At 39.2% G+C, this 26,570-nt stretch overlaps 1 protein-coding gene and 1 long non-coding RNA gene across 3 annotated transcripts in view; one reads left to right on the top strand and one right to left on the bottom strand.

Moving 5' to 3' along the window:
* Nucleotides 1-8,047: 8,047 nt before the first annotated feature.
* oprm1 (opioid receptor, mu 1) overlaps nt 8,048-26,570 on the bottom strand; it is a 42,250-nt gene continuing 23,727 nt past the window's right edge. Inside the window, exons 2-6 of one of the 2 annotated variants that reach the window (XM_086259127.1) lie at nt 16,861-17,213; nt 13,643-13,818; nt 12,634-12,812; nt 12,239-12,422; nt 8,048-10,046 (exon numbers count right to left, since the gene is read on the bottom strand). In XM_086259127.1, coding sequence (XP_086115253.1) covers nt 10,041-10,046; nt 12,239-12,422; nt 12,634-12,812; nt 13,643-13,818; nt 16,861-17,213 — 898 coding nt within the window. In that variant the 3' untranslated portion in view covers nt 8,048-10,040. The other variant, XM_086259126.1, reaches the window with a different exon arrangement.
* Nucleotides 10,602-13,191, top strand: LOC147316015 (uncharacterized). The gene is made up of 3 exons (XR_015124429.1): nt 10,602-10,857; nt 12,220-12,394; nt 12,630-13,191. It is a non-coding gene; the product is annotated as an uncharacterized LOC147316015 (long non-coding RNA).

Raw genomic sequence — 26,570 nt, 5'->3', positions numbered from 1 at the left:
CCTCTCTGGGGCCAGCTCCCCCGCTGAACCCCAGGGATGATATTCTCAACAGCACATCCTGGCAGAAACCACTGGTACGGAAAACAAAGCCGGGTGACACCTTAGCTGTGGTGGAGATGGGATGTTGTTGACATTGCTTGTGGCTTTGCATATAACAGAGAAGCATGCAGAGTTTAGCAAAGCTGAAGGATAAAAACTCTCCAGCCTCTTGAGACTCTAATCCCTCGGTATGAACTGAATGCAAAATAAGTGCAGCGGACTGTTAAAAGGGTTTGGCGACAATGTGAATAAAGGCATGATTATTATGCTCAGTCTTCTGGTGTCCGCTTGAAGGTGCAACAGTGAGATAGAAGGTGTAGAAAAATAGGTGCCGCCAATAAAGCCTGTTAAATTATTCCAGTCTGTAGCACTCTGTTGTTCAGTATTCAACAGTTTTCATAACCTGCACTGCATTTTAAGTGGACAACATACAACTGAATATAATATAATATTTATATAAAAAAACTTTGTCTGAAAAAAGAGCAGAATTTAACAGAAATAGTAAAGAGGTTTAAGAATTAGGGTTTTTTCAGTTTGTTTTTTTTTTAAAGAAATTCCTTGGTAATCTTTGTTGATTGACTGACAGAGTGGTGTAGTGGTTAGCACTGTCACCTCACAATAGCAAGGTCCTGGGTTTAAATCCATTCTGTGGTCTTTCAGTGTGGAGTTTGCATGTTGGAGAAGTGGAAGAAGATAGGTGGATAACAGATCTGTGTTACCAGAGGATAAACTTAGACTGCAATTAGTATGAGAAATAAACAAGCTAAATCTACTAACAATAAACAAGCCTCAAAGCCCAGTGCCATAATTATAATAAACTGGGATCTGAAAAAATGAACTGACAAGCAAAGCAATCATTCATTTGACTTGTCTGATCTTGATGTGTAAGAAAATGCAACAAAGCTTTTTCTAGTCCAAGTCACTCACTTTTATCTCTTCATGTGTGAATTTCAGAAGTGCTGGAATGATTTTTTTGTTGGAGGGTCTGGTTAGAGAGCAAACCTGCGCAATTTATGCAGAATTTTTATGTATCCACCAGGAAGACCTTGATGTTAGAAAGTGTGTCAAGTAGTGTTGAAAGTTTCTTTGTAGCTGGTATTACAACATCTGCTGAAAAGCCCTTAATAAAAGTCCCAAAGTGTGTAACTGTCTTGCAATGTGTGGAAGAAAATGTCATGCAAGTTTTAAATAATGGGTGCTGTAAATATATGAAAAGAAATTATATGAGTACAGACAGATTATATATGTGTTTCCAGTAGTTTTATGGGTTTTTTTGGCTTTCCAATCAAAAACAAAAAATATGTAAATTTTTATCCCACTCTGAGAAAGTTACACCTATGGCAAAATAACAGCTGCTGGGATGTGATAATCAAACTTTGATAGCCAATCTTTTAGTGAGCTGGGACCTGGAAAGTGCAAAGCAAAGCACTAGCGGAGAACAGGGTAATGAAATCAGGTGGATTGATGGGAATATTACCTGACTGGATGGTTCCCGTGCCCCACAGTCTCGTTGAGTAACAGCATAGTAAGAAATGGAGTCAGCGATATTTCCATTGATTTAAACCCGGGCTCATTCCCAACCACCGTGCACTGGAGATAGACAGGGAAGCACAAGAAAACTACACCCTGTTGGGTACTCAGAGTCGTGGTTGGTTGGAGGACTGATAAACGGAGGCAACTTATTGGTCAGATGACAAACTGCCCACTTTTTGCTGGATGGCTGGTTTATTGGCAACTAGAGCCATAAGGTGGTGGCAGTTTTGTGGGACTCAGTGGTCTGTCACGCTGATTTGCTTAGATAAGCTCGACCAGCTGGCTGTTTTTTTGCTGGCTTGCTCTGTGTCTTTCCTCCATGACTTTCATTTCCTCGCCACACCTGAGATTCTGACTGTGGCATCTGGCTCTCACCCTCCCTATGTGCTGTGAGCCATTGCAGTAAAATGCTATGTTCCTCTCCATCAAATGAGGAGAGCCAGCTAGCCATTTATCTAAGAGTGTGAAATAGCCTGAGGAAAGCACTGCTCTATGAAAGCGCAGAGGAGCGCTGGGGTATCAAGGCCTGAAGGACTTAAATTGGATTCGACACAGCCCCGAACACACAAACTCACTCCTTTTTGACCCTCCTTGTTTGAGATTTCATAACAGATTTATGTTTTTTGCTGCTATGAAACAAATGAAAAATAAAGTCATTAGTCTTTCTATTTCTTACATGCTTCAATCATGCAGGAGTTTGTTATTAGAAAGCAGCACATGGTTTTCCCACCAGGTAAGCAGGTAAGACTGCATGACTCTGAAACAAATAGAAGCCATATTTAAGTAAGTAAAAAATAGTTTATTTCACTAATGAAGCCAAGACTATTGGAGATGATGCGATGCAAGTCTTTAGTCTAAACAAATTGAAGTTTATTAATGAGACCATAAATCTCAGTGAAGGCTTATTAAAGAGTAAATGTTTGTTTTGCATTTATTTTGTCTTTCATAAATCTTCTATTTCTCATAATAACAACTCATAAAAATGTCCCCTTGTTTATGTTTCTTGCTCACTATTAATACAAAAGCAACCATTTACATGGGTGGATTACACATGAGACATATTTCTTTTGGATAATCCACAAACATAAACGTTTAGCATTCAAGAGAAAGAGAAAGCTTTCTGTTTGTTTTACTAAATTGAAATGTTCGCGTGCATCACAAATATCTTATCAAATTTGTCCAGTTTTGAAAAAAGATTATCAGAAAGAGTGCATTTGCATACATAACTTATCAGCTCTCCCCTGCATGCACAAGCGCATATTAGGTTTCCAGACTGGAGCATGAAATAGGTCACGGTATTGTGTTTTTGTATTATTTTATACAACACAGACCCTTGATTTTGTCCCCAAGACAAAGGTTTAACCTTTTAAATATCAAGTTATTAAACTTGGATTTTGGGGGATTAGGTTTGTTTTGGTTGATTGGCTTTCCATATGGAAAAGGGCAGATTCACAACATCGGGTCTGGGTGAGGTCTCGGTCTCTGCAGGAAGACGGGACAATCACTGTCACTTCGTAATAATTTCTATGACAGGATAAATCATGCTGCCAAGTCCAATAAGGCAATGTCTGGCTCCTGAGCAGCCGCTTACATGACAAGATGGGGTTTGAAGCATCTATGCAGCAAATACATGCTGTGAATACTTCCATGCACTTCTGAAACCATGATGATGTGTACAACCCTCGTGCACATTACACAGACATGCTAAGACTGAATGGAGTCTATATTGATAAAAATTATAAGTTTTGAGCATAGCTGTATTTTAGACAAAAAAGTGATGTGGCAATCTGGGACATCTTTCCAATATGTTTGGAAATAGCCTCTCTAAATCATTTCTTTTTCTTTTTTTTATGCAGCTATCCAGACAATCAGTCCCAGAGTGAGCAAAATGAAATGCTGCTGAAACAGTTTTCAGTCCTTTTAAAATGCCCTGTTTTACTTTCCCTTGACACTTGGTAACACATATTACGCCATACTGCACCATATGTCAAGCGTGTGCCCTCTTGCTGAGTGAGAGCACTGCAAACGAAATGCACCTGGCCATAATCAGGCCCAACAGCTGAGAAAACTATCATTTCAAATGTACAAGGGAGACACAATAGATTTTAGATGGTTTTCATTTGCATGTGAATCCTTGAACATTGAATAACATTTAAGAGAATTACAAGCAGAATTGCTAAAAAGAAAAAAAAGATAAAAAAAAACTTTAACAGCACTTTTTATTGTATTGGGGGAAAAAAGAACAAATACATGACCACAACACGTGCTCGCTGAGTGTTATTAATATGTCAAGCTTACAGGGCACTTGTGGTGTTATTACAGCAGACTGAAGGAACATACCAAAGAAAAAAAAATGCACCACATAGTTTTTAGCCACTGCTGCAGTGCACAGGTGCTCATAGGGGACTCATTACCCATTCCTCACATACAGGTACAAATTTGGCAGCGGTTCCAGACTTTTGAAAAAAGATGCCGCATGATGACACCCACGTTTGCTTCCTGACTACATGTGCTTTCCTGACTCATTCACATTTTCTACAACCAGCCAATCCTCTGCCTTCTGCTTCCACTGGCACGTGCATGCCCAGCATCCGCGAGTGGTCCTGGCGTTAGTGTTTTCAGGCATGTTAGTGAATGTAAATTTCTTCTGAATGTGTGGATGTATAGCCTTATGTTGAAATCTTGTCATTTTTAAAAGTTAACATCACTCTGAGGTGATGCAGCACCCAAAGGCTGACATGTGAAATTTCCAAATGTCGCAGCAATATGTTTATAGATTATCTGGTGATAAATTATAGTGGTAGGAGGTAATGCGTGATTAATGGGAGAAAACACTCCAGCTGCTGAATGTGAGTTAAAAATGTATTTTGTATAGTTCATTTTTCCTCATGATCTGTTTCTGTTGTCAGTATTTGTATTTGTCTCTGGGTTCACAGACCAGCTGCACTGTGTTTAATTTGAGTGTGGAAAACATTCTTGTTTTTGAATACAAGGAAGACTGGAATGTAGATAATGTTTTATTCAAATGCAAGAATAAAGGTAGTTCAGTTAGATTTAATGACACTTTAATCCATAGACAACAACCAGATAACTGCAATATTACATGTACAGTGTTACAGAGAGCCATCCATAAATCATAAATTCTTGTTTTTAACATTAAATCACAAGACATGTCACTTTAAGACCAGAATACATTTTTTATAATTCTCATAAATAACAAAATAAAGAAGAGAGAGTTTCATGGCAGCACATGTACAGCTCAAGGACGGTAATGACTCAGTTCTAGGTGCACTCGGAGTCAGATGTTGCATCTTGCACATGTTAAATGTACCTTGCTGACCTTCAGGGTGGATAGTGTAATGTTTTTCTTCATTTAAATGGAATTAGAGTATCATCATCTTATTGTAGCTGCACACATGCAGTTAGAAAGCGTAAAGGTGAAAGACGTTTCACCTCGCTATTTTTTGTTTTTCGAGTTGTTCAGGCAAGAGTCAATTTAAAATTGCAGGATAGGTTATTGGTTTTGGCGAATGGTGTGCTCTCCAGAGAGGCTCTCTAGTTATTACTGAATCAATGGATCCTTGATTTTTAGCAGAAGTAGATCAAAGTAGGCTTCTTGTTTGTAGCAGCAACCTTGAGTTTTGTGGACTGAAACCATTTCACCTACAGTCAGCTGGTTAAAGTAAGCTAAAGAATATTGAAAACAGGGTCTTAAATATGAACTTTACTGCTACATATATGATCAAATACTACTGAGCTTCTAGTGCTTGAATTCTGAGACCAGCCTGAGTCTTTTTAGCTCTATAAGTGGGTTGAGGCTTTTAAGTTGGTAGCAGATTACACATGTTGTGCTATTTTAGGTAATATTAGTTTGGTTTGCTTCCTCTTATGTTTCGTTTTTCCAAGCCTGTTTGTCTTCTTCTGACTGCTCCTGTAAAATGATTTCAACAATTACTTCATACAAACACAAACAAATGCATGAAAGACAACTTTTAAATACAACAATGCCATGCATAAAGCTTCAGCATTGGAGATATTTAAACAGATTGCCTGGCTCGCTGATATTTAATTATTTGCAACACTAGACTAAACCTAAACTTTTCTAGCATGTATGCTTTTTCGGCATAACAAATTTTCTTGTTATACAATATGCAGAAGGACATCATTCACCCTGAGGAGATCATTAATCTACGACACAGTTAACAAATGTGGCAAACTCTCAGCTCTCACACTCAGCTATAGCCACTCTTCAAGTTATCTAAACAGGAATTTCTCTAGACTTCAGGTGGAAACATAGTCTGATTAAAACCCTTCCTCCCTTTGTTTGCTGCTACAACTGTTCATTCCTGGCCTGAAACGCTGCACAAAAGCTGACATTTGACTCCTTTGTTTACATGATGTGTTTTGTGAAATGAAACATAATGTTCTCGTTGCCAAATGAAGAACACATTGCGCATGAGATACAACATTTGACAGCTCATGCACCACAGAGTAAATTTTGCTGCTATTTTGAAGCTTGATGGGCTGCGAAGAATCATCTACAGTTTAGTCTTTCACACTGAAGCAGTATGCACAGTGTGCCATCCTCGTATAGCATTTTTCATCAAAAACAATTTGCAAAGTTAAACTCTCTGTGTACAACAATTTACATACACAGTATTCTGATTTGCACACGTCCCGATTAAAAGCAGATTTAATAAGATATATATATATATATATATATATATATATATATATATATATATATATATATATATATATATATATATATTAGGGGTGCAACGATACACAAAATTCACGGTTCGGTTCGGTTCGATACTTTGGTGTCACGGTTCGATATTTTTTCGATACAAAAAAAATGTTCATGCCTTTTTAATTTGTCATTTATTAAAATTATAAATATATATTTTAACTCAAAAGTACAGTTTTTAAATTTAACCCTAACCCTTGTGCACGTTTTTTATTTTGACAGCGAATGCGCACCTGCGGACCACTTATGTGCAGCCCTGGTTATTTAGCTCGTCATATTGCAGCCACAGAAATTCTTTTGTCCATGAAACCATGAAGCTGCACTTTCTTTTTGCCTTATAGTCTGATTTGTCATAACTTCTCCGTTTTGTGGTAAGCTTTTCTTTGGCTGTCACTTCTTCACCCTGACCTGTCTTATTTGGCTCAGAAGAACTAAAATATATATCCTCCTGCTTTTACACACGCACTCACATAAGCTCAGCGATTCTCTGCGCGATCAACCTCTCACATGTTTAAGCTTGCTGCGGGAGATTTCACTTGTCATGTTTGCATAGTGAGCTAACGATTAATAAGACGATGTCAGAGGAATTGGTGCACAAATTTTCATCACTCACAGATCAGTGCTGTCGCTCTCTATACACAGTTCGTGCGATTGCAAAGTGAAAGCAAAAAAACAAGCGCAAATTCAAACGCGATTTCAATATGTCACATATTGACAGTGGCTCACCGATGCCAATGACATAATTACCCAGCTACATTTCTGAAAGAATGCAAAAGCATTGACATATATTTTTCCTACAATAGCCCGACGGGCAGGGAAGAGATAGATTTTGGTAGCCCGACTGAAAAAAATCGCTAGCCCCAGGACGTCGGGCTAGCGATATTGCAAGCCCTGTATCTGATTGAGGAATCACTCATCTTTGGAAAAGAGAGTTTATTACAGAGAAATGTCTCTTTCCAAAATAAAAGCTATACTATCCGCTTCTTCTGGGCTATATTCTCAGCAGCATAAGGAGAATCATGTGCTAACAGCTGTCTAAATGACTCGGCTAAAGTTAGTAGCATGCTTGTTGTTTTTGTCTTTGCACTAGGATGATGTCGGCGTAAATGTGCAGTCATATTCGTTGTGTTCCCACTAGTGCTTTCAGGTTAATCTCGTTGAAATGACCTTAACGCCACAACACGGCAAATCTCCGTTAACGAGCTACCGCCGATCGCCCCGTGCATGGGGCTAGACGGCCAACACGTTAACGAGCTAACTGCGCTAACACACTAGCTCCCACCCATGTAATTGAGCATTGCACGGCACATCCAACATACTGTTTTACTTTAGTCCATGACTCGCTTACCTTCAGGGTCATACGTCACATGAAAACCAAAATAATTCCAAACGCCAGATCTGGAGAGCTTAACTTCTGTCTTGCTAGCTTGCCCTGCGCTCTTCCTTCTGACGATGCTGTCTGTGTTGAGCACTCAGTGGATCTGCGCTCGACAGTGCAGCCTAGGCGGAGTAGTCGAACGCAGATTCACTGAGCGCTCAACACAGACAGCATCGTCAGAAGGAGAGTTGATAAAATAAATTACAAATGTTGTATTGTTCGATACATATGCGTACCGAACCGAAAGCACTGTATCGAACGGTTCAATATCGATACGAATATCGTTGCACCCCTAATATATATATATATATATATATATATATATATATATATATATATATATATATATATATATATATATATATATATGCATATATAGTGTAGGACCACACTGATTTTAATGATTTCACATTCATTAAAAAAAGCGACAGAATACTTACAATATTTTACATGGCAGATTAATACAATCATTTACTTTTACAGATCCTTAGAAAAAAATACCAGTACATTGAATATCGCGTAGAGCTACTATGAAAAAAGGCGCTCAAGTTTGGCATATGGCACAACACGTAGGCACAAGCAATTCTAGTGATTACAACAGGTGTTACTGTCCCGCTTGGCTAAACTTTTTCAGAGAAGTGACTCCACTTCAACCCATACCTGTTGTAATGGCTGCTTAACTATACACTGGTAAAAGCATACGTCTGCACTATTTGCTGCAACAGCACACACTGAAGGTTGTGCAGGACAGGCTGATGAAAGCTTTTTGCTGGTTTAGAGCATCCACAAGGATGCACTGTGGTAAACAAATAGACATTCGTACATATGTCAGAGTTTGCAGAGAAAGTACAATACTGTACTACATCTGTGCTTCATGGTGAAATCGTTACTGAGTGCAGTGCAACTCACAACTCATCTTCTTGAAGTGGCCAAAGTTTGAACGGCACTACGTAGATCACTCGACGGAAAATTCTGCTAATCAGGTGTAAAAGTGAAAAGCTGCTGATCTGATATAGAAGCAGTGTGAGGCGCTGTAATTAGCTATGAAAGACATTTTCTCTACGATCATGTCTTCATGCAGTGACAGAGGAAAAGAACCAACGATAAGCAGATCCTGTGCCGCGCAGCAACACGGTGATCTGTTCTTTTTAGACATCTGGAAAAAAAGTGGCAGACTGGTGTGAAGCCATATGAGCTTGACAAATACAATTAACTGATTTATTTTTTACACTATAATGAATTCGTTAATACGAGACTTTGATGAATGGGGCAGCTCTGTACAAAGCAGAAAGAACAAAACAAGACACATATACGTATCGGTGGCTTGTGAAAGTGGCTTTTATAGTTCTGTCAGTATATTTTTATGTTTACCACACATATTGAATCTGCGTAGTCCATACAATACTAATGTAACACAAATAGTTTTACCTCTCAACTTAGTGCAGAAACTTCAATTCAGACACCCTGATGTGGTAATGACGGTTTTCTTTGAGTATAACTTGTATGAGTTGAGTATGACTACACGGTGGAGGTCCCCCCTGCAAATGTTAAAAACAACCGTTCTTCTATATACATTTGTATGTGAGGTATGTGCATTCCTTTTAATCAGATGTGGTGGTGGTGGTGGTGGTGGGGGGGGAGGGTTGTTTTGTTTTAAAATAACACAGTGAAGGCTCCTGTACTGTCGGCAGTCCACATTAAAACAAAACCTGCTGCCATTTTAGGTTTCCAGCTACCTCGAGGCCACCTGGGCTGTAAGAAGGGGATTCAGCAGTATAGCATTGTTATCTCCTTTGACAAATTTTGTTGCATCTTAGTTGAATATTTTGCAAATCTCCTTTTGGCACAGTGATAGGCTAAAGACGGCTTATTCTCCCATGTGTCTCCTAATCATAGATCCTGAGGTCTATCATTTTTTGGCCCTGCAGGTGTGGAGCTGTTAACAGATTGAATTTAGGGATTGTTTTAGCTTAGACTCACACAGAGCTACATTTGAAACATGTGCATCCAGTAAAAAAAAAAAAAACATGCCACAAATCCACTTCACAAACAGTCCGGATGTGCTACCCAATCAATGTAACCAGTGTGTAAAAAAGCTTGCACAGCCATGTAGTTAGGTACACTAGCTGGCAGAGTAGTGGCCTGATGCAGTTACGCATTCTGGCTAAAATGTTCTGTGCTGTTGTGTCTTAGCCGTGTCCTGAATGGTTGTGTGAATGTGGCTTATGTGTACGTGGATAATCAGAGCCCCGTGGTGACCTGGGTGACTTCTGAGTTGAGATCGTCATTGGGAACACTGCCACAACAGCGAGAGTCCACTGACGACCCCTCCAAGGCTAGTCATACCTGCAGAGAAAGAAAGGATGTTTATCTTATTACACACTTTGTGAACCCATGGCCATGAGTTCACTAGAAATTCTTGGATAACTTTGAGGTTTGGCGATAAATTCATTATTGCTTTGTTGCTGAGAGTTTGATACTGCTTTTATCTTTGTAAAGCAAACATGACTGTTTCATTTAATGGTAGGTCCGGACATAGACACAAATTAAATGTAAACAAGAAGCACTGCAGTGAAGTGCAAGAAGTGCAGTCAGAGCTCAGCTCGCTAAATATTATGGAGACAAATTTACTTTTGTGGAAATGTTGTACATGCTTTCAAAAAGTGCATTGTACTTTGTTGTTATTAATGTGTTTAATAAAGAACCAAAAAAAAAAAGAATTATAAGAATTATAACAAATACATTTGAACCGAAAATGGCATATTTTTGAGTAAGGACTTGATCCTAATAGGTCCATCTGATAGGAGGATAAACTGAGATAGAAAGTGTACCCTACCATTGCAATTTCGAGACCCTTCAGTAGTCATATTAGTAGCAGTTATACACGTCAGAGTGGGAGCATAGAGGGCTGGGCTGGGACTGGGTTTAAAAGCCCACCAGTGAGAGGAGCATAATAAGAAACAAGTGAACGCAATCAGACGTTAATGAAGATAGTGAGAGAACAATGGGGGGAAATAAAAGCACCAAACGCCACATGAGAACATAGTCTTCAAAATGTCTCACACGAAATGAACAGAAAACACTGAGAGGGGGAACGCAAAAGGCACAGGAATAAAGGAAGGGAAGACATAAAACAAGGAGCTGCAACAGAAACCAGGTATTTTCAAATGTCATTTCCTCTAACTACATAATGCTGTGTTCAATCTGAGACAACACTGTGCTGTTGAAATTCGCCCTGTTATGCAGTCGACATAGTTCACGGTATGAAATGATGCTACAGCCTTAGCTTAAGTTAGCCTAATGCTACAAGCAGGAATAGACATTTTTAACTTGGTTCTGTTCAAAATTAAGACTTGAGCCTCCCCTCATTTTTTACGGAAAAGAGAACTGGGTGAAGCAAATTTGTTGAAAAAAGGTTTAACATACGTGGAAACACAGTATTTAAGGCAAAACAGTGTGTTTAGGAAAAGAAAATGAAGCTATCACCGGTTAGATGCTTTGTGGTTTTACAAAATCTGACAGTACTTTTCTACATTCATAAAACCATCAGTTTGACAAAATCCCCCACTGGGTGAAATAAGCCTCAAACCATGGCAGAGCCTTCACCATGTTTATGCTTTGATTTTTCACACTGCAGCCAGTGAGAAATGACTCTTTCCCTCTCTCAAGAAAGCCTTCTCTATTGCCACCCTTGTATAGAGACCTTTACTGATGAGGCTACAGTGAAGGGGCGGACGCATCTCTCAGGTCCTGTGTCACGTCTTTGCTAGATTTTTTTTTTTTTTTTTTTTTTTTTTTTTTTTTTTTTTTTTTTGTTTCCGAAGAACATGACTTTCACATGTTGTTCATCTCCTTTTGTCCAGTTTCCTCAATTTTTTAAGGACACACCATACATGCAATAGCATTTTGAGAATCACCTTCTTGGTGAAAAACCAGAGCCATTTTCTGACTATCAAACTGTGTCATCTTCCTTTTGAAACTTGCTATTATTATACTATTTAAAAAGTTGTCTATGACTTGTTTTCATGGCACTAGTTTGTCCTTTGAGTTAGGTGTCTTTCTAATGCTCAAGTGGTTCATAGGTCAGTGTTAACAAGCTTACCAAAAAAAACCCACCAACACTAACAAATAAACCACCTTGGAAATTGTCAGGCATAAGAGCTGGACTGAAAAGCAGCACATCCAGAGAAAATCTAAGAAAGACCTTAAAAACAAACAGGAGAACTGTTGTTAATAAAAATGTCAAGAAAGTCTGGCTCCTGGAAGCAAGATATGAAAAAATGAAGGCAGGCTCAAGACTTCTGCACAGTACTGCATGTCAGTTTAGATTGCACATACTTTTTGGGGGGCACAGTGACATTCATTATCTCTGCTTCTGGCAACAAAAATTATGCAAGCCAAGCTTACCAGCTGTGCCACCAACTGTACAGATATTTGAAAGCTGTTGATGTTCTCCTCTAACATTGAAACACAGAGTGAAAGACTTCCACTAAATGCTCCTACCTAACTAACATTCAAGTAATACAGACACTGGTGACCTGTTGATTGGACCTTTCTCCTGTGTTTGCGCTGATGTGTTCACGCTGTGGGATCTTGCGGCTACTGGCTCCAGTCCTGGATGAATTCTGTATCTCCAACACTGAAGGACTTGGGGTGCAGAACTCACGGAAACAACGCTTGAAGTTCTCATCCAGGTAGCCATAAAGGATGGGGTTCAGACTACTGCAGGAGACAAAAAACAGGATCAAAGCTTATAACAAGCACAAAAATCAGCCTAAAGCTAAATTCAACTTTACTATATAATGTGGTTTCCTGATAACATTCTCCTATTATCCCGTCCTGCACCATTTTCCTTTTAAATGAATAATTCTAAAAACAATTATCCAGAATTTTGACGAAAAACAAACTGTGCATATTTTTCTCTGCTAGGCACCTGTTTGTGTAGCCGAGAGCGATGCAGAAATGCCAGGTGATAGTCTGGAAAGTGGAGTTGGGGATGGTGATCAGAGCTGAGATGATGACAAAGATGTGGATAGGAGTCCAGCAGACAATGAAGACGGCAACCACTACGAGGACCATGCGGGTGATTCGACGCAGATTCCTGTCTTTCTCCTGTGTGTGAAAAAGTTAGGCAGATTAGTGATGGGTATAAGACTGGTGAAAAGATGAAAAAGAAAAAAACTGGAGATGGCAGGGAAAGATAAATAATAACGAAAGAATGACAGAGCAGAGAGGCTAGTGTGTGAGAAGGATGGAGATTGGAGAATGTAATCCTGAAAGGGAGGATGAGAGAGTAAGAGGAGAGAATTAAGAGCTATAGGCAGTAACAAATCCTGTGTACAAGAATGTTTACTCTTCCTTTTATTTTTGCTTTAGGATGTTTTCATTATGCAACAACTCAAATACTTAGTGAAAGGTTACTGTCGTGCATTCCAGTGTGGTGTTACCTCACCATTTATCTCCCCCCTTTGAATAAAAAAAGACAACTAGCTTTGAGGCATTTTGGTCATTAGACTCTTGTGTTGAAAAAAATTGTGATTTGCCTTTGTATGTTTATGTTTTTCATTAAATCGTTATTCATTCAGAGAAAGCTGATGCTTTTTAAAGCATGGCAGCAGAATTTTCATTCTACCCATATTCATGCTAGTGAGCACTAAGGTTAATTAAAACTAAGCCGCAACCTCAGGCTTAAGTTGATTTTCCCTAATTACTTGGACTTGAGAGTGATGAGAGCACCATATTTGCAAGCATGCTCTGGGCAGGTTGCTATTGTGCCTCATTATTCTGAAAAATAAAATCAATTAGGTTTATACCCAAGGTTTAATAATTTTAGAAAATGCACAATTTGCATCTAATTAAATCCCCTTGACAAAATGCAAAAAAAGAGAAAGAAATTATATATGCAATTTTGGGGCTTTTGAAAGAAAATGCATTTTTCCAACCTGGGAGCCCGACAGCATTCGCACGCTCTTTAGCCGCAGGATCATGAGGCCATAGCAGACAGTGATGATGAGGACGGGCATGATGAAGGCAAAGATGAACACACAGATCTTGAGCAGGGTGTCCCAGTACCAGGCGGGGTGGGGGAAATTCAGCTTGCAGTCCACTATGCCTGTGTCTGTGCAGGTTGAGAAGACACAGGATAGAGTCATCATAAACATTCATCATATGCATGTGTATGTATTTAACAAACTCTATTTTTGCTTACTGCCTATTTTTATTTTTTTAAATCATCATTGAAAACTATTTTAAAAATTACTGATTAGAAAATGAACTGTGGAAATTACTTTCATAAGAGTCCAAATTTTCCATTCTTCACTTTATGAGAAGGGGTTGATTATAATCACTTTCAGTTGTAATATTTTATAATTGGACTCTAATGGTTAGATTGCAGTTCAAAATAATACCTATTATACTAAATAAACCCAGGCTGGGTCTTGGTGCAGCTCCACAGTTAATCAGCTGCCTAAAATATGGTATTTTACAACCCCCACCCCCCTCACATTAAGGTAGCTTTCTTCTAATTGGCTTTCTCTTGTAAACAGAAACGTTGAACAGAAGGTGTGCTCGCAGACAGAGCAGCATGCTCGAAACGACCATATAAAGAATCTCCACTTTCACTGACATCATACAGAGCCAAGAGCAGCCTGAGCTTTTGGGCTTGTAGGGCTTACGTATATAACCTGACCTCAGTATTTGAAACTTTGGGTATGTATACTATGAGCTCTATAGTCTCAGCATACACAAACATAAGATAGGATATAAACAGATCTATTTTAACTGCCTCTTTAAAATATGAAAATGCAGAAAAATAATTTTTCAGAGGGCAGTGTGACATCTTCAAATCGTGTTTTTTCTAAAATTAATTATGGAAAGCAAACACAACCAAAGAAGAAGCAATATCCCACATTAGAGAATCCTGTGGCTCATTTAGTGCTATATGTATGTGTGCGTGTGTGTGTGTGTGTACACAAAGACAGCAATGTCTTCCTGAAGCTGCTTGAGAAAAACCTTTTCACTGAAAACTGTTATGTCAAAGTAAAGCAATCACATCTTAAAGAACCTTGCCCCCACAGCTTTGCAGTAAATCTCCTTTTACTCTCTCTTCTTAAACAGATTGAAAGAATGCTTGAGTTTCATTTTTATTCAGTTACCGTCTTTACCACTGCATTTGCTCCTGTATTTGCTCCTGGATATGCTTCCTTTTTGGCTGTGAAGACAGCTGTATTTGACAGCAGCCAGAACGAGTTATTTGTGCAGTTACACAATAAATATTGTGATTTCTCTTCATTTACATGTGCTGGAGTGTGTAACTGCTTTTTCAATCAAAAATGAAGAGACTGAACTGAATGAGTTCATTATTGTTTTGTAGTTTTTGTGCCATTGTTAAAATGCTGTTTGTAAAAAGAAAAATTGCATAGGGTGTGTGTACATTTTCCCACACAACATTATTTAATATTTAATTCCAAATTTGGGTAACTCCTAACAATTTGACTAGTTTACTAAATGTATGATGAATTTTGTGGTGTAAAATACAGCGAAAGGGGAAAAAAAATGGCCACATATACTTGCAAGGGTTCATTTTGACTCCCCATTGAAAAACTATAGCTTTGGCTGGTAGCTTACTTACGAGGGATGACCACAGCGTTTTGGCTTTGGAAGATTTTTATGCTGGGTGCCTTTCCTGACACAACACTCAAGGGGTTTGTGTCTCCTCTCAGGATCAAGCCAGGGATAGTTTATTAGGGAAATGTGTAAACCACTACAATACACTTATGGAAATTAATGAGGTAGCATACTTGACAATAACAGTACACTTGATTGCCTCGCGACACATGTTGTTTACACACTTTTTGATGTGAGGACTTCCGTATCATGAGCCAGAGTGAGCTAACAGGCAAACATATGGGGGGCTGGAGTTAGATAAGCGGTGAATAATTATTAGACAGAAGAATGGGGTAGGGGTAGAGTATTGAGCAAAGGTAGAGTGAGACAAAGTAGATGTGTGCAGAAGTGGACAAGTTGATAGCTGTGCAGATCAGTGAAGGAACCTTAATTGAACTGAGCAAAGAATCCAGATTGTGGCAAACTGAGCTGAGCAAGTAACTAGAGAGAGCAAGGGAGCAGCGAATGTAAATTGGACAGGTTTCAGCAGAGCTGAGGAAGTGAAGGGCTGCAGATAGGATGGAGTTTGAAGGGATGAAGGCTGGCTGCAGGTGGAGTAGAAGTGGGTGGTGTGACAAACTTCCACTCTTCTACTTTTAGAATATGAAATTTGCTGCAAAGTGTTCCTTATTTTGTTGTCACTGTGGCCAACTGTGTGGTGAATTTTGGAATTTAGACAAAGGCTGGATCAGTACGCGCTGGCCAGCAATCTGTTCTTTATTTTGGCACACCCAACATCACTTTATTGTCGAAAATTCATTTTTAAATTTGTAATTTAATGTTGTTCTTCTAAAATAAGTGTTTGTTTGTTTTTTTTTGTTGTTGTTTTTTTTTTTGTTTGTTTGTTTTTTTTATTGGTGGATTCTAGAGTTTTTTTCCCCTTTTGCCAGTTCCAAACATGGATAAATGGGAGGTTTGTACCATCAACTTTGCTAAATCAAATATGCAGATTCATCTGCTGTGGCAACCGCCTGGGAAATAAGGGAGCAGCTGAAAGTAAAGCTAATGCAATAATCTAAGTAATTTGTAAAACTGAATCTCTACCGTTTATTTTGCCACATCTTATTTATAAACATGGATGAAAACAGACAACTTCTTCAAGAAATTGAATGACCTTCGCTATTTGCACGAGGGATCACAAAAACAGTTTTAGGGTCAAGGATGCTTTTAGCGGAGCTTTTTCATTTAACTTTAAAGTTGTCCAAAGCAGCACATCATCATACCTAAGGGGCAGAACAGGCTGATTGCAAATGAATCCAAAAATGACATAATTGTCTGCAGAGAGAACTAGCTGTTTCACTAGATGCTATCATTTCTTGGGCTAATGTTTTACTCACTGTCTATGCAGCAAAACTTTAATCATGAAGATTATTGTGATGAGGTCAGGCTGCTAAAACAATATGTAGTGTATTTACTTCCGTTACAATTTCCCCATTCATGCTAAAATTGAAGTGCTGCAAATCAGGATCAGCATTAGTGGTACATGTGTTCATACTTAAAGTGACAGTAGTGGAGGCCATGAACATGACAGGCAACCCAATTGCAGAGGAAAGAATCCAGTTGCAGACATTGACAATCTTGGCATTGCGTGGCGTCCTGAAGTCCAGTGCTTTGACGGGGTGGCACACAGCGACGTAGCGGTCGATGCTCATGGTGGTGAGTGTGAAGATAGAGGTGAACATGTTGTAGTAGTCGATGGACATCACCATCTTGCACAAGACGTCCCCAAAAGGCCAGGTCCCCATTAGGTAGTTAACACTCTGGAACGGTAGTGTGCTCGTCACCAAGGCGTCAGCCAGAGCAAGGTTGAAGATGTAGATGTTGGTGGCTGTCTTCATTTTGGTGTATCTGCACAGAAGACACATACTGGATATGTAAAAGGTCACACATGTTGCATTATTATGGGGGTTTTTTTGTATTTATTTGATCCCTCTTTAGCTGTTCTGAGTGTCTTTATAGGTTTCTTGTCTTTTTATTTGCAGTAGAGAACATGACCAAGAAGCTCTGATCCACTACTGAGGTTTGACTCTGCAGCACAAACTGGTAACAGTCACTTCAAACAGTGGCTCTAAACCATTAGCTCGGTGACCCTTTGGGCTCAGCAGCTCTGTTCAGTAATTACAACTTGACATTTTAAACACATACTGAGAATTTTTCTCATTTTGTGAAATGAAAACAAAAACATATGTGAAATTCCCAAAACTGACAAAGGCCCTTTTTTTTCAGTCTTTACTTAGAAAGAACACTACTTCAACTAGTGTAAGAATAAAGAAAGAAAGCATCAGAAGGATAGACATAAATAAAATGCAAAATTTACAGATGGAATCACACAGGCGTGACCATTTGCTAAATATACCCAGCTTGCATTGTTTCCTTGTGACGCAAGAATACTGTATGATCTAGGCAAAGTATCTTGAAATGATTTCTGAATAATTCAGGCCTCTTCTGTGAGCTACTAGCCCATTTTGTGATAGAAAACTTTCAGCTCCATTTATTGAAAAGATTACAAGATATTACAGAATACAAATTAACCATAAAATGTAATCCAAAAATATTTAAAGAAATGTATAATTAAAAAATTCCAGTTTCTTACAGGCAGATAGGAAAAATCGTTTCTTGTATGTTCCATATTATATTCATAGAGTGTAGAAATAATGATAACAGAGGGCCATTAATAAGGACTCGGTAGAAAGGTCAAGTGAACAATATTGACTAAAAAGACATTGCTGAAATAAACCTTTCCCGTAGGCAGCAGTAGCTTTTCACTGATCTGAATGAAGAGTGATCAAAGCATTTCAAGGATGGTCCTTGTAATAGTATTTCAGAAAAATGTCCCTTCAGCCAGTATAGTGGAAAATGGAGCAGAGAGGGGTAGTTCAAAGAGAATGGAAAATGGTGGAGTGTTTATAGAAAACAGAAGAAAGCGTGGATCCATTTCCACAGAATGAAGAGGCCTGAAAACAAGTGACTGAAATGGCTCCACTGTTTACAGCTCTTGTCAGCAAAGACATATTCTGTGTTTATCGCTTCCTATCGTTGCGATGAGCCGAGGTTAAGGCTGGATCCCATCAAAAAGATCTAAAATCACATATCTAAACTCAGCACGCAAGACCCAAATGAATTATTAAAAACCCTGTTATATTAGTCATCCATGGTAAAATTATAACGAAATTATATAAAATTCATGGGTGAAAATACTGTGAAAAATTCAGCTCCAACCTGCAACTTCAGACCATGTTTAAGGCTTTAAAGAGTGAAGCCTGGCATATTTAATCACGCTGCTTTAGTCTCTCATAATGTTAAACGTTAGAGGGTTCCCTGGTGATGTCGCTATGCCTGCGAGGTATTACAGAGTTCAATAGAGTGGTATTAGACAGTAAAGAGGTAATTGACTCAAATAATGACGCTATAATGAAGCTGTCTAGGAGTTAGATTTTCCCTGTGAAATACACTTTAGTTCTTGTCACTCCTCAATTTTACTATTCCAGCTTATTATTATTATCTTAATTTAGATAACAGATGATTCAGATGACGCCTAATGGTGGTTTAATCTATTTTTAATTGTTCATTATTATTCTTATTAGATAAACCAGCAGCATTACCGTAAAGGCTAGACACAGGGGGAAACAGCTTACCCGTTCATGTAATCTGTTTAACAAGAGAATAAAACTAGAGCTCAACTGATATTGGTGCTGTTTAAAAGAATAGTCTTGTTTTATTGTTACAACAAGATTGAGAATCTGCCCGACTCTTCTTATATCAGCTGGTGGTTTTTGCGCCCAGGGAAGCTGCATAGTTTCCTCTGGCGGACAAACTATGGAGCATAATGTTGGCTGAAGCTATACGTTGCTTCTCCCGCTAATATTGGCCAATATACCAGTCCCCTTGATGTATTGGTCAGGCTTTAAAGGTTACCTTGTTTAACCTAAATTATACCAAAACAAGTAAAAATGACAACAATAGTTATGAGTTAGATATGAGGCTTGTGTTTCTTAGGCTCAACAGATGCATTAGATGCACTGCCAGCTGTATCAGCCAGACATGAAGGAGAAATCAATCTTTCATGCCTAATTCTCTTGCCATAAAGGGAGCAAGCACATCTCTAAAAAATGTCTTACTATCCAAAGCACAAGAGGAATTGTGCTGTTCCGACACTATTCCATGTAAAGACTACTTAGACACATCCCTGCTGGGAGGTTATTAAATTAATAAATGAATACACAAAGTGACAATGATACATTGCACCCACCGGTCTTAGCTGTATTAAATCTCAACTGTCACATTAAGCCAAGGTAATTTGCATCGTTTTTGTTCTAGCACTGTCCTCAGTAATCCCAAATCCTCTTAACAACCAGAGATGACAGTTAGTTCATTAAATTCTGATTAACTGTAACTCAGACAGCTTAGTGTGTTTGTTATTTCAGACTTTATTTGCACTGGGACCGACGAGACACCTTGTGATGCAGTAAAAGCTGTCATAGTAGCTCGATAGAGCTCGAGGTAATGTCAGCATCCTTTTATTGAATTGGAGACTCCTCCAGCTAATAGCATTCTCTTCCTGAGCAACCTGACCGTTTGCCACAGTCACTTTGAAATTGACCAAAAATAGCCTCCACAAATCCTCACACATTTGAATTTTTACGTCCACTACTGGCAGAGCTACAGAGCACTTGGCTGCTCTGGAGTTTTACAGGCTAACCAAGTCTGATAGGACTCCATACCTTGATGGCTCCTATCACTGCTGGCTTCCACCATCTGGTTCAGTGATTACAGCCACAACAGGCGTCAACCACCGTGCAGACACAGCTCTTTACAGCTGGTCTGCAGATCTGATGATCAATTATCGATCTGTGCGCTAGGGCATTGGTCCCCAACCCCCAGACCACGGACCGGTCAATGAGTCATTCGGTACCAGGCCGCGAGAGTTGAGGCTCGGGTGTGAAATTTACGGTTTCCAGTGTTTTTATCATTATGTTTTATTGTTTTTATAGTTAACTTGGTTTCCCTGGGTCTTTTCCTGTGTGTTATGAATACATTTTCTCTTTTCTTGGTACCGGTAGGCCTACTGGTTTTATTTTGTTGTATTTATCTGCGACACCTTAAAGGCTGGTCTGTGAAAATATTGTCAAACATTTACCAGTCCGTGGCACAAAAAAAGGGACCACTATGCTAGGGTATCTCGTTGCTGCGCACCTATGAACATCTTTATGCTTGAACATGGTGTTTAGTATGGACAAACTGAGGTGACAGAAACCCACTGGGGTTCTGATCAGGCAGGGATTTCCTCCCAGTTGTACCCCTCTGGATCTCAGAGTAATTGCCCGTGTAAGTCAGAGTAAAACAATGGAGTCGTCACATGGGACACCCTCCATCACCCAGTCACTCCAAGAAGTTGGCACCGAAACAAACACCTTTTGTCCACCGGGGAAAACCCCAATATACAGCATTGAACTGTTGGGGATACCATGATACTCCCTCCAGCCTGTCACCTATCATCAAGGACAATTCTAGATTATAACAGAGTCTAGGGCCTCTCCAATAGACTGTGGGTGGTTAGAAAACATGGGTCCAGGCCTATGTTACCTCTTCAGGCTGCATCCAACAGGGTCACATGGGTGAAAGCCTCACCACTAAATGCTTTCTAAATTAAGCTCCCTCCCAAGGCCTGGCTCCAGGATGAGGGCTGGGTAACAGTATCCCCAGGAGGGTAGAGTGGTCCTCTGTTCATTTATTCTTCTTATGAGTTACCTGAATCATTCTTCATCTGGCCCCTCAACTAGGACCAGTTTGTCTATCAGTTTGAGAGATCCTAATAGGGGTAAAAGCCCCTGACAACAAAGCTCTGGGATCCATGGGATACACAAACCCCTCCACCATGATAAGATGCTCATTATGGAGGGCACAAATTAGATTGCAGAATATGTTTTCGTGAGTGAAATTGTGTTTACAGTTTGTAAAAAGGTTAAATGAAATCTGTAAATTATGTCTGTCAATAAAACTGCTTAAGGTTTTGCCATGTGTGATTGATTCAGTAAACTGGCACTGACATATATCACAGACTGAAAACTCAGTAAAGCTGAAGTATGTGGTCCCTTCTCACAGCAACAAAATAACAGATCTATAGTTTCTTCAGTGTCCAAAAAAAGCAGACAATTGATCTTATTTTAGTCAAACCTACATTTTTAGGTTTTTTAGTAGGTAGAGTGGTCACCCCATGATTGGAAGGTCGGGGGTTCGAATCCACTGAACAAGCTACCCTGAGGTACCCCTGAGCAAGGTACTGTCCCTACTCACTGCTCCCCGGGCGCCTGCTTAGTGGCTGCCCACTGCTTCACTGAGTGAATGGGTCAAATGCAGAGAAAAACAAGTAATTTCCCCACGGGGATCAATAAAGTATACATTATTATTATTATTAATCCACCTGACCACAGTACTTGTATAAGAAAGGGACAAAAATGATAGAGTACTCTACATCTTTTGAAGGGTCAAGACTTACCCATAACTTATTGGTAAGACAAGAATGTAACAGTAAAGTGTAATCTGTGTCCAGGCCGGCAACAGCTACCCAGTGGTCCAATAACAACACTAAATCTTTCCAAGCACCTGCAAAGGCAGTAAATTATTAACACAAAGCTAGAAGCAAAAGACCTGTGCAGCCAGAGTGCATGCTGATACACCCAAGGAGCCAGAGCTTGATGTTCAACAGGTAACAAACACAGAGATGAATGGGCTTGTGAGTTACATATCAATAAAAATGTTCTAGGTTTCTAGAGCAGACTTCAGCCTGTAAACTGCTCCTTTTTCTCTGGTTTTTGTCAACTTGTCAGATTTATTGTAATATTAAAATACTAAAAGAAAGCATGTATATTCTTATGACAAGGTTAGGGATTCACATTGACATGGGCAGATATAACTTAATGTTTGCATCTCAGACCATGCTCTTATAAGGGGTTGGAAGCAATATGTTATGCATCACTTTTGTTTGAAATTCCAAGACTTTTTTTTTTTTATTGTACTATCACTTAAGTTTGCGAAAAATCTCTGGTCGACTTTAGCTTTGTGCTTTAATTTTTCCTGCCCTAGGCATAGCATAATGTGGTCGCTGTAAGATCCTTCCATGGCAGTAGTGCCCTGAAGTTATTTAGTATAAATCATACTGTCCATGATAAAACAAGAGGGAGCCAGAGAGAGACATCTGGGAGTTTATTACATCCCATTTCAGCCATGAAGAAAAGGTAATGTGTAGCTGGAGAGCACCAAATCATATTTAGACTTGTTCACATACAGCAATGACTGATTTACCCTACTTTAAGCTACTGCACACACAAGCAAAAGCAAAGGTACCACAAACAAAATTATTGTGATTATGTGTATTGAGCTTGTTACCTTTTGAAATGGTTGCTTCAAAGAAAAGAACCAGGGCTGCAACTACACGCAATCAGTCAATCTTCAAGTGACTTTGGTGCATCGAGACGGTGACAAAAGGGGAATGAGCCAGAGTCATTCTATCATTCTTATCAGTTCTGCATCAACTTGCAATTAAATGAGGTGATTACATATATTTGTTTGTGGTGATACAGTGATTCATTTGGTAAATTAGTGAAAATCACAAATCTGTTGCTACAGTGGGGCAAAAAAGTATTTAGTCAGCCACCGATTGTGCAAGTTCCCCAACCTAAAATGATGACAGAGGTCAGTAATTTGCACCAGAGGTACACTTCAACTGTGAGAGACAGAATGTGAAAAAAAAATCCATGAATCCACATGGTAGGATTTGTAAAGAATTTATTCGTAAATCAGGGTGGAAAATAAGTATTTGGTCAATAACAAAAATACAACTCAATACTTTGTAACATAACCTTTGTTGGCAATAACAGAGGTCAAACGTTTACTATAGGTCTTTACCAGGTTTGCACACACAGTAGCTGGTATTTTGGCCCATTCCTCCATGCAGATCTTCTCGAGAGCAGTGATGTTTTGGGGCTGTCGCCGAGCAACACGGACTTTCAACTCCCGCCACAGATTTTCTATGGGGTTGAGGTCTGGAGACTGGCTAGGCCACTCCAGGACTTTCAAATGCTTCTTACGGAGCCACTCCTTTGTTGCCCGGGCGGTGTGTTTTGGATCATTGTCATGTTGGAAGACCCAGCCTCGTTTCATCTTCAAAGTTCTCACTGATGGAAGGAGGTTTTGGCTCAAAATCTCACGATACATGGCCCCATTCATTCTGTCCTTAACACGGATCAGTCGTCCTGTCCCCTTGGCAGAAAAACAGCCCCATAGCATGATGTTTCCACCCCCATGCTTCACAGTAGGTATGGTGTTCTTGGGATGCAACTCAGTATTCTTCTTGCTCCAAACACGACGAGTTGAGTTTATACCAAAAAGTTCTACTTTGGTTTCATCTGACCACATGACATTCTCCCAATCCTCTGCTGTATCATCCATGTGCTCTCTGGCAAACTTCAGACGGGCCTGGACATGCACTGGCTTCAGCAGCGGAACACGTCTGGCACTGCGGGATTTGATTCCCTGCCGTTGTAGTGTGTTACTGATGGTGACCTTTGTTACTTTGGTCCCAGCTCTCTGCAGGTCATTCACCAGATTCACTCTTCCCAGTCTGGTGCAGGTCTACAATACTTTTCCTGGTGTCCTTCGAAAGCTCTTTGGTCTTGGCCATGGCGGAGTTTGGAGTCTGACTGTTTGAGGCTGTGGACAGGTGTCTTTTATACAGATGATGAGTTCAAACAGGTGCCATTCATACAGGTAACGAGTGGGGGACAGAAAAGCTTCTTACAGAAGACGTTACAGGTCTGTGAGAGCCAGAGATTTTCCTTGTTTGAGGTGACCAAATACTTATTTTCCACCCTAATTTACGAATAAATTCTTTACAAATCCTACCATGTGAATTCATGGATTTTTTTTTCACATTCTGTCTCTCACAGTTGAAGTGTACCTCTGGTGCAAATTACTGACCTCTGTCATCATTTTAGGTGGGGGAATTTGCACAATCGGTGGCTGACTAAATACTTTTTTGCCCCACTGTATCTGCAAATCTGCACGAGCATAAATAGAAATTCACATTAACGACTTACATTCAGAGTCTGACTAAAATTTTATAGATCTGAAGCAGATCAGCCCATTACTCAACCCCAATGGACAATAACAATTGTGTGGATTTTACTTCAATCCTCCCAAATTTTCATCCCGTTCTCACTCCCGAGCTGTAATATAATAATGATTTATCAACTCCCGCGGTGTTGCTGAGGAACGCAAAAGGTGACCTTCCACGTTCTTATGCTACGCACCGGGTTATGGATGAAATCCAGTAGAATGATGCTCCCGCGGTAATACAGCAATGTATTCCAGCCCTACCCTTACCTTATCCCTAACCCTAACCAGCAATTTAATGATGTTAGATAGTGTTTTCCAAAGTGATTTAAGTAAAACAAACGTACATGTGTAGATTCATTCCAAACGGTTCCTTATGTTTCCTCATTTTTCCGATCTCGTGATCTAGGGACATGTTGGGTGCCTGGAAGCGTAATATATTGACGATTTGTCACCTAGCCTAAAATGTTATGCTTTGGGAATGAGAACGTTTCGCAGAACGTGTTCCAAGTTTTCTAATCTTTACCACTATCCTATCAAACTGTCAAGCTTCTCACCTTGAATGAGTGTAGGTCAAATTTGTTTTACCAAATACACAAATAAACATTCAGCTAAATGCTGCTTACATTACCTTGTGTAAAAATGAAAACACGCTGCACTTAGTCAAACGTAATCTTGAATACTGTTAGTCACGCTTACATTATAGTGGTTGTATATCAGAAGAAAATGAATTAATCTGCTGTTTCTGTCAGTTTTGCAACCCTTTTTATTAAATTGTCTCATTGCCCCGCAGTAGACTTGCAACCTGTCACAGGTGCGCCCAGCCGTTTGCCCTATGACAGCTAGGATAATGGCTCATGTCTCATTAGCAAGGTTATATTATCAAGTGGCATTACACTTCATTAAATACATATTTATTTGCAGTTGCAAGTTTATCAGTATTTACAGGCTGGGGGAGGTGTGATACTGAAAATACCAGCAGGTATAATCAAAAATGAAAACCCTTTAGGCTTTGTGCAATGCTTGAATGACTTTTGTGTTATAATAATTGGCAACACAGAGCTACAAATTGGGTATCTACGGAGAAAGTTACACACTGTTACTTTCTAAAGTTTAGAATTCATTTTCATGCCAGCAGCAATTTTTTGATAAATATATTTCATAAAGAGGATGCAGATCTCCCACAGAGTTCTCATTTTGGAAGTAAAATTTGACAACTCGCATAAACAGAAGATTAGAACATCATCTTGTTGTATGCCAGTAAACAGACTGCAGATAATGGAATAAATAATCAGTCCGTTATTGACAGAAAGTGACATTAGAGTCACAGAGAGACAAGGCAGAAGTAATCATCGGTAAAGTAAAAACCTTTATTATGCTTCTGGTGTGAATAAACAGCACTCAAAAATAATAATAAAAAAAACCTAACAGAAACTGCTTCATCTAACTGTAAAAAAAAACATTTAAATGGAATTCTCCTGGACCACTAAACCCACGGACATCAGATAGAAAGATAGATGTACAGTAATGGGTCTTAAATCCATCCACAGCAGTTCTATCTGTGAAAAATGTATAATTCATAGCCTTCCATCAAGTCAATAGCTGTGGTTCCCTCCTACGGGGAAGAGACTCTGTCATTCTTGTTTCACATCCATCTTCACCTCTCCTTAAATGAGAAAAATAGATTGTGTAATGATAGCAGATTATCCCTGAAACAATTTTGACATAAATTACATTCTACAAACTCATCACACCTAATATAGTCAAAGCAAAGGAACAAGCTGTCCTTGAGGATTCATTATGTAAACATTCAGATCGTTTGACAAATATGTAGATGTCTTACTGTGCCATTCGTTTGAATAGTTTTCCAGAAAGGCTTCTTAAACGGGTGGCAGCTGAGGATTGGTTGGTTTAATATACACTAATTCAGCAAGTCATTTTAATATGCCAACATTTGAAAAAAATTTATTATGATAAAGCCCTCTTTTTTATTCATACGCTCTGTGACAGCCTAATATAACATAAATTATTTTGGTTGACAGATTAATAAAAAAGAAAATTAGACTAACTTCAAGCTTGGCTTCCTAATTAGTC

Source organism: Aulonocara sp. 'chitande type north' Nkhata Bay, linkage group LG13, assembly GCF_057382095.1.
Source record: "Aulonocara sp. 'chitande type north' Nkhata Bay isolate Kocher_YH1m ecotype deep benthic linkage group LG13, A_spYH_male_GT1.1, whole genome shotgun sequence".
NCBI classification, from domain to species: Eukaryota; Metazoa; Chordata; class Actinopteri; order Cichliformes; family Cichlidae; genus Aulonocara; species Aulonocara sp. 'chitande type north' Nkhata Bay.
Note: the sequence above shows the minus strand (reverse complement) of the source record. Positions and strands in the feature narration are given on the sequence as shown.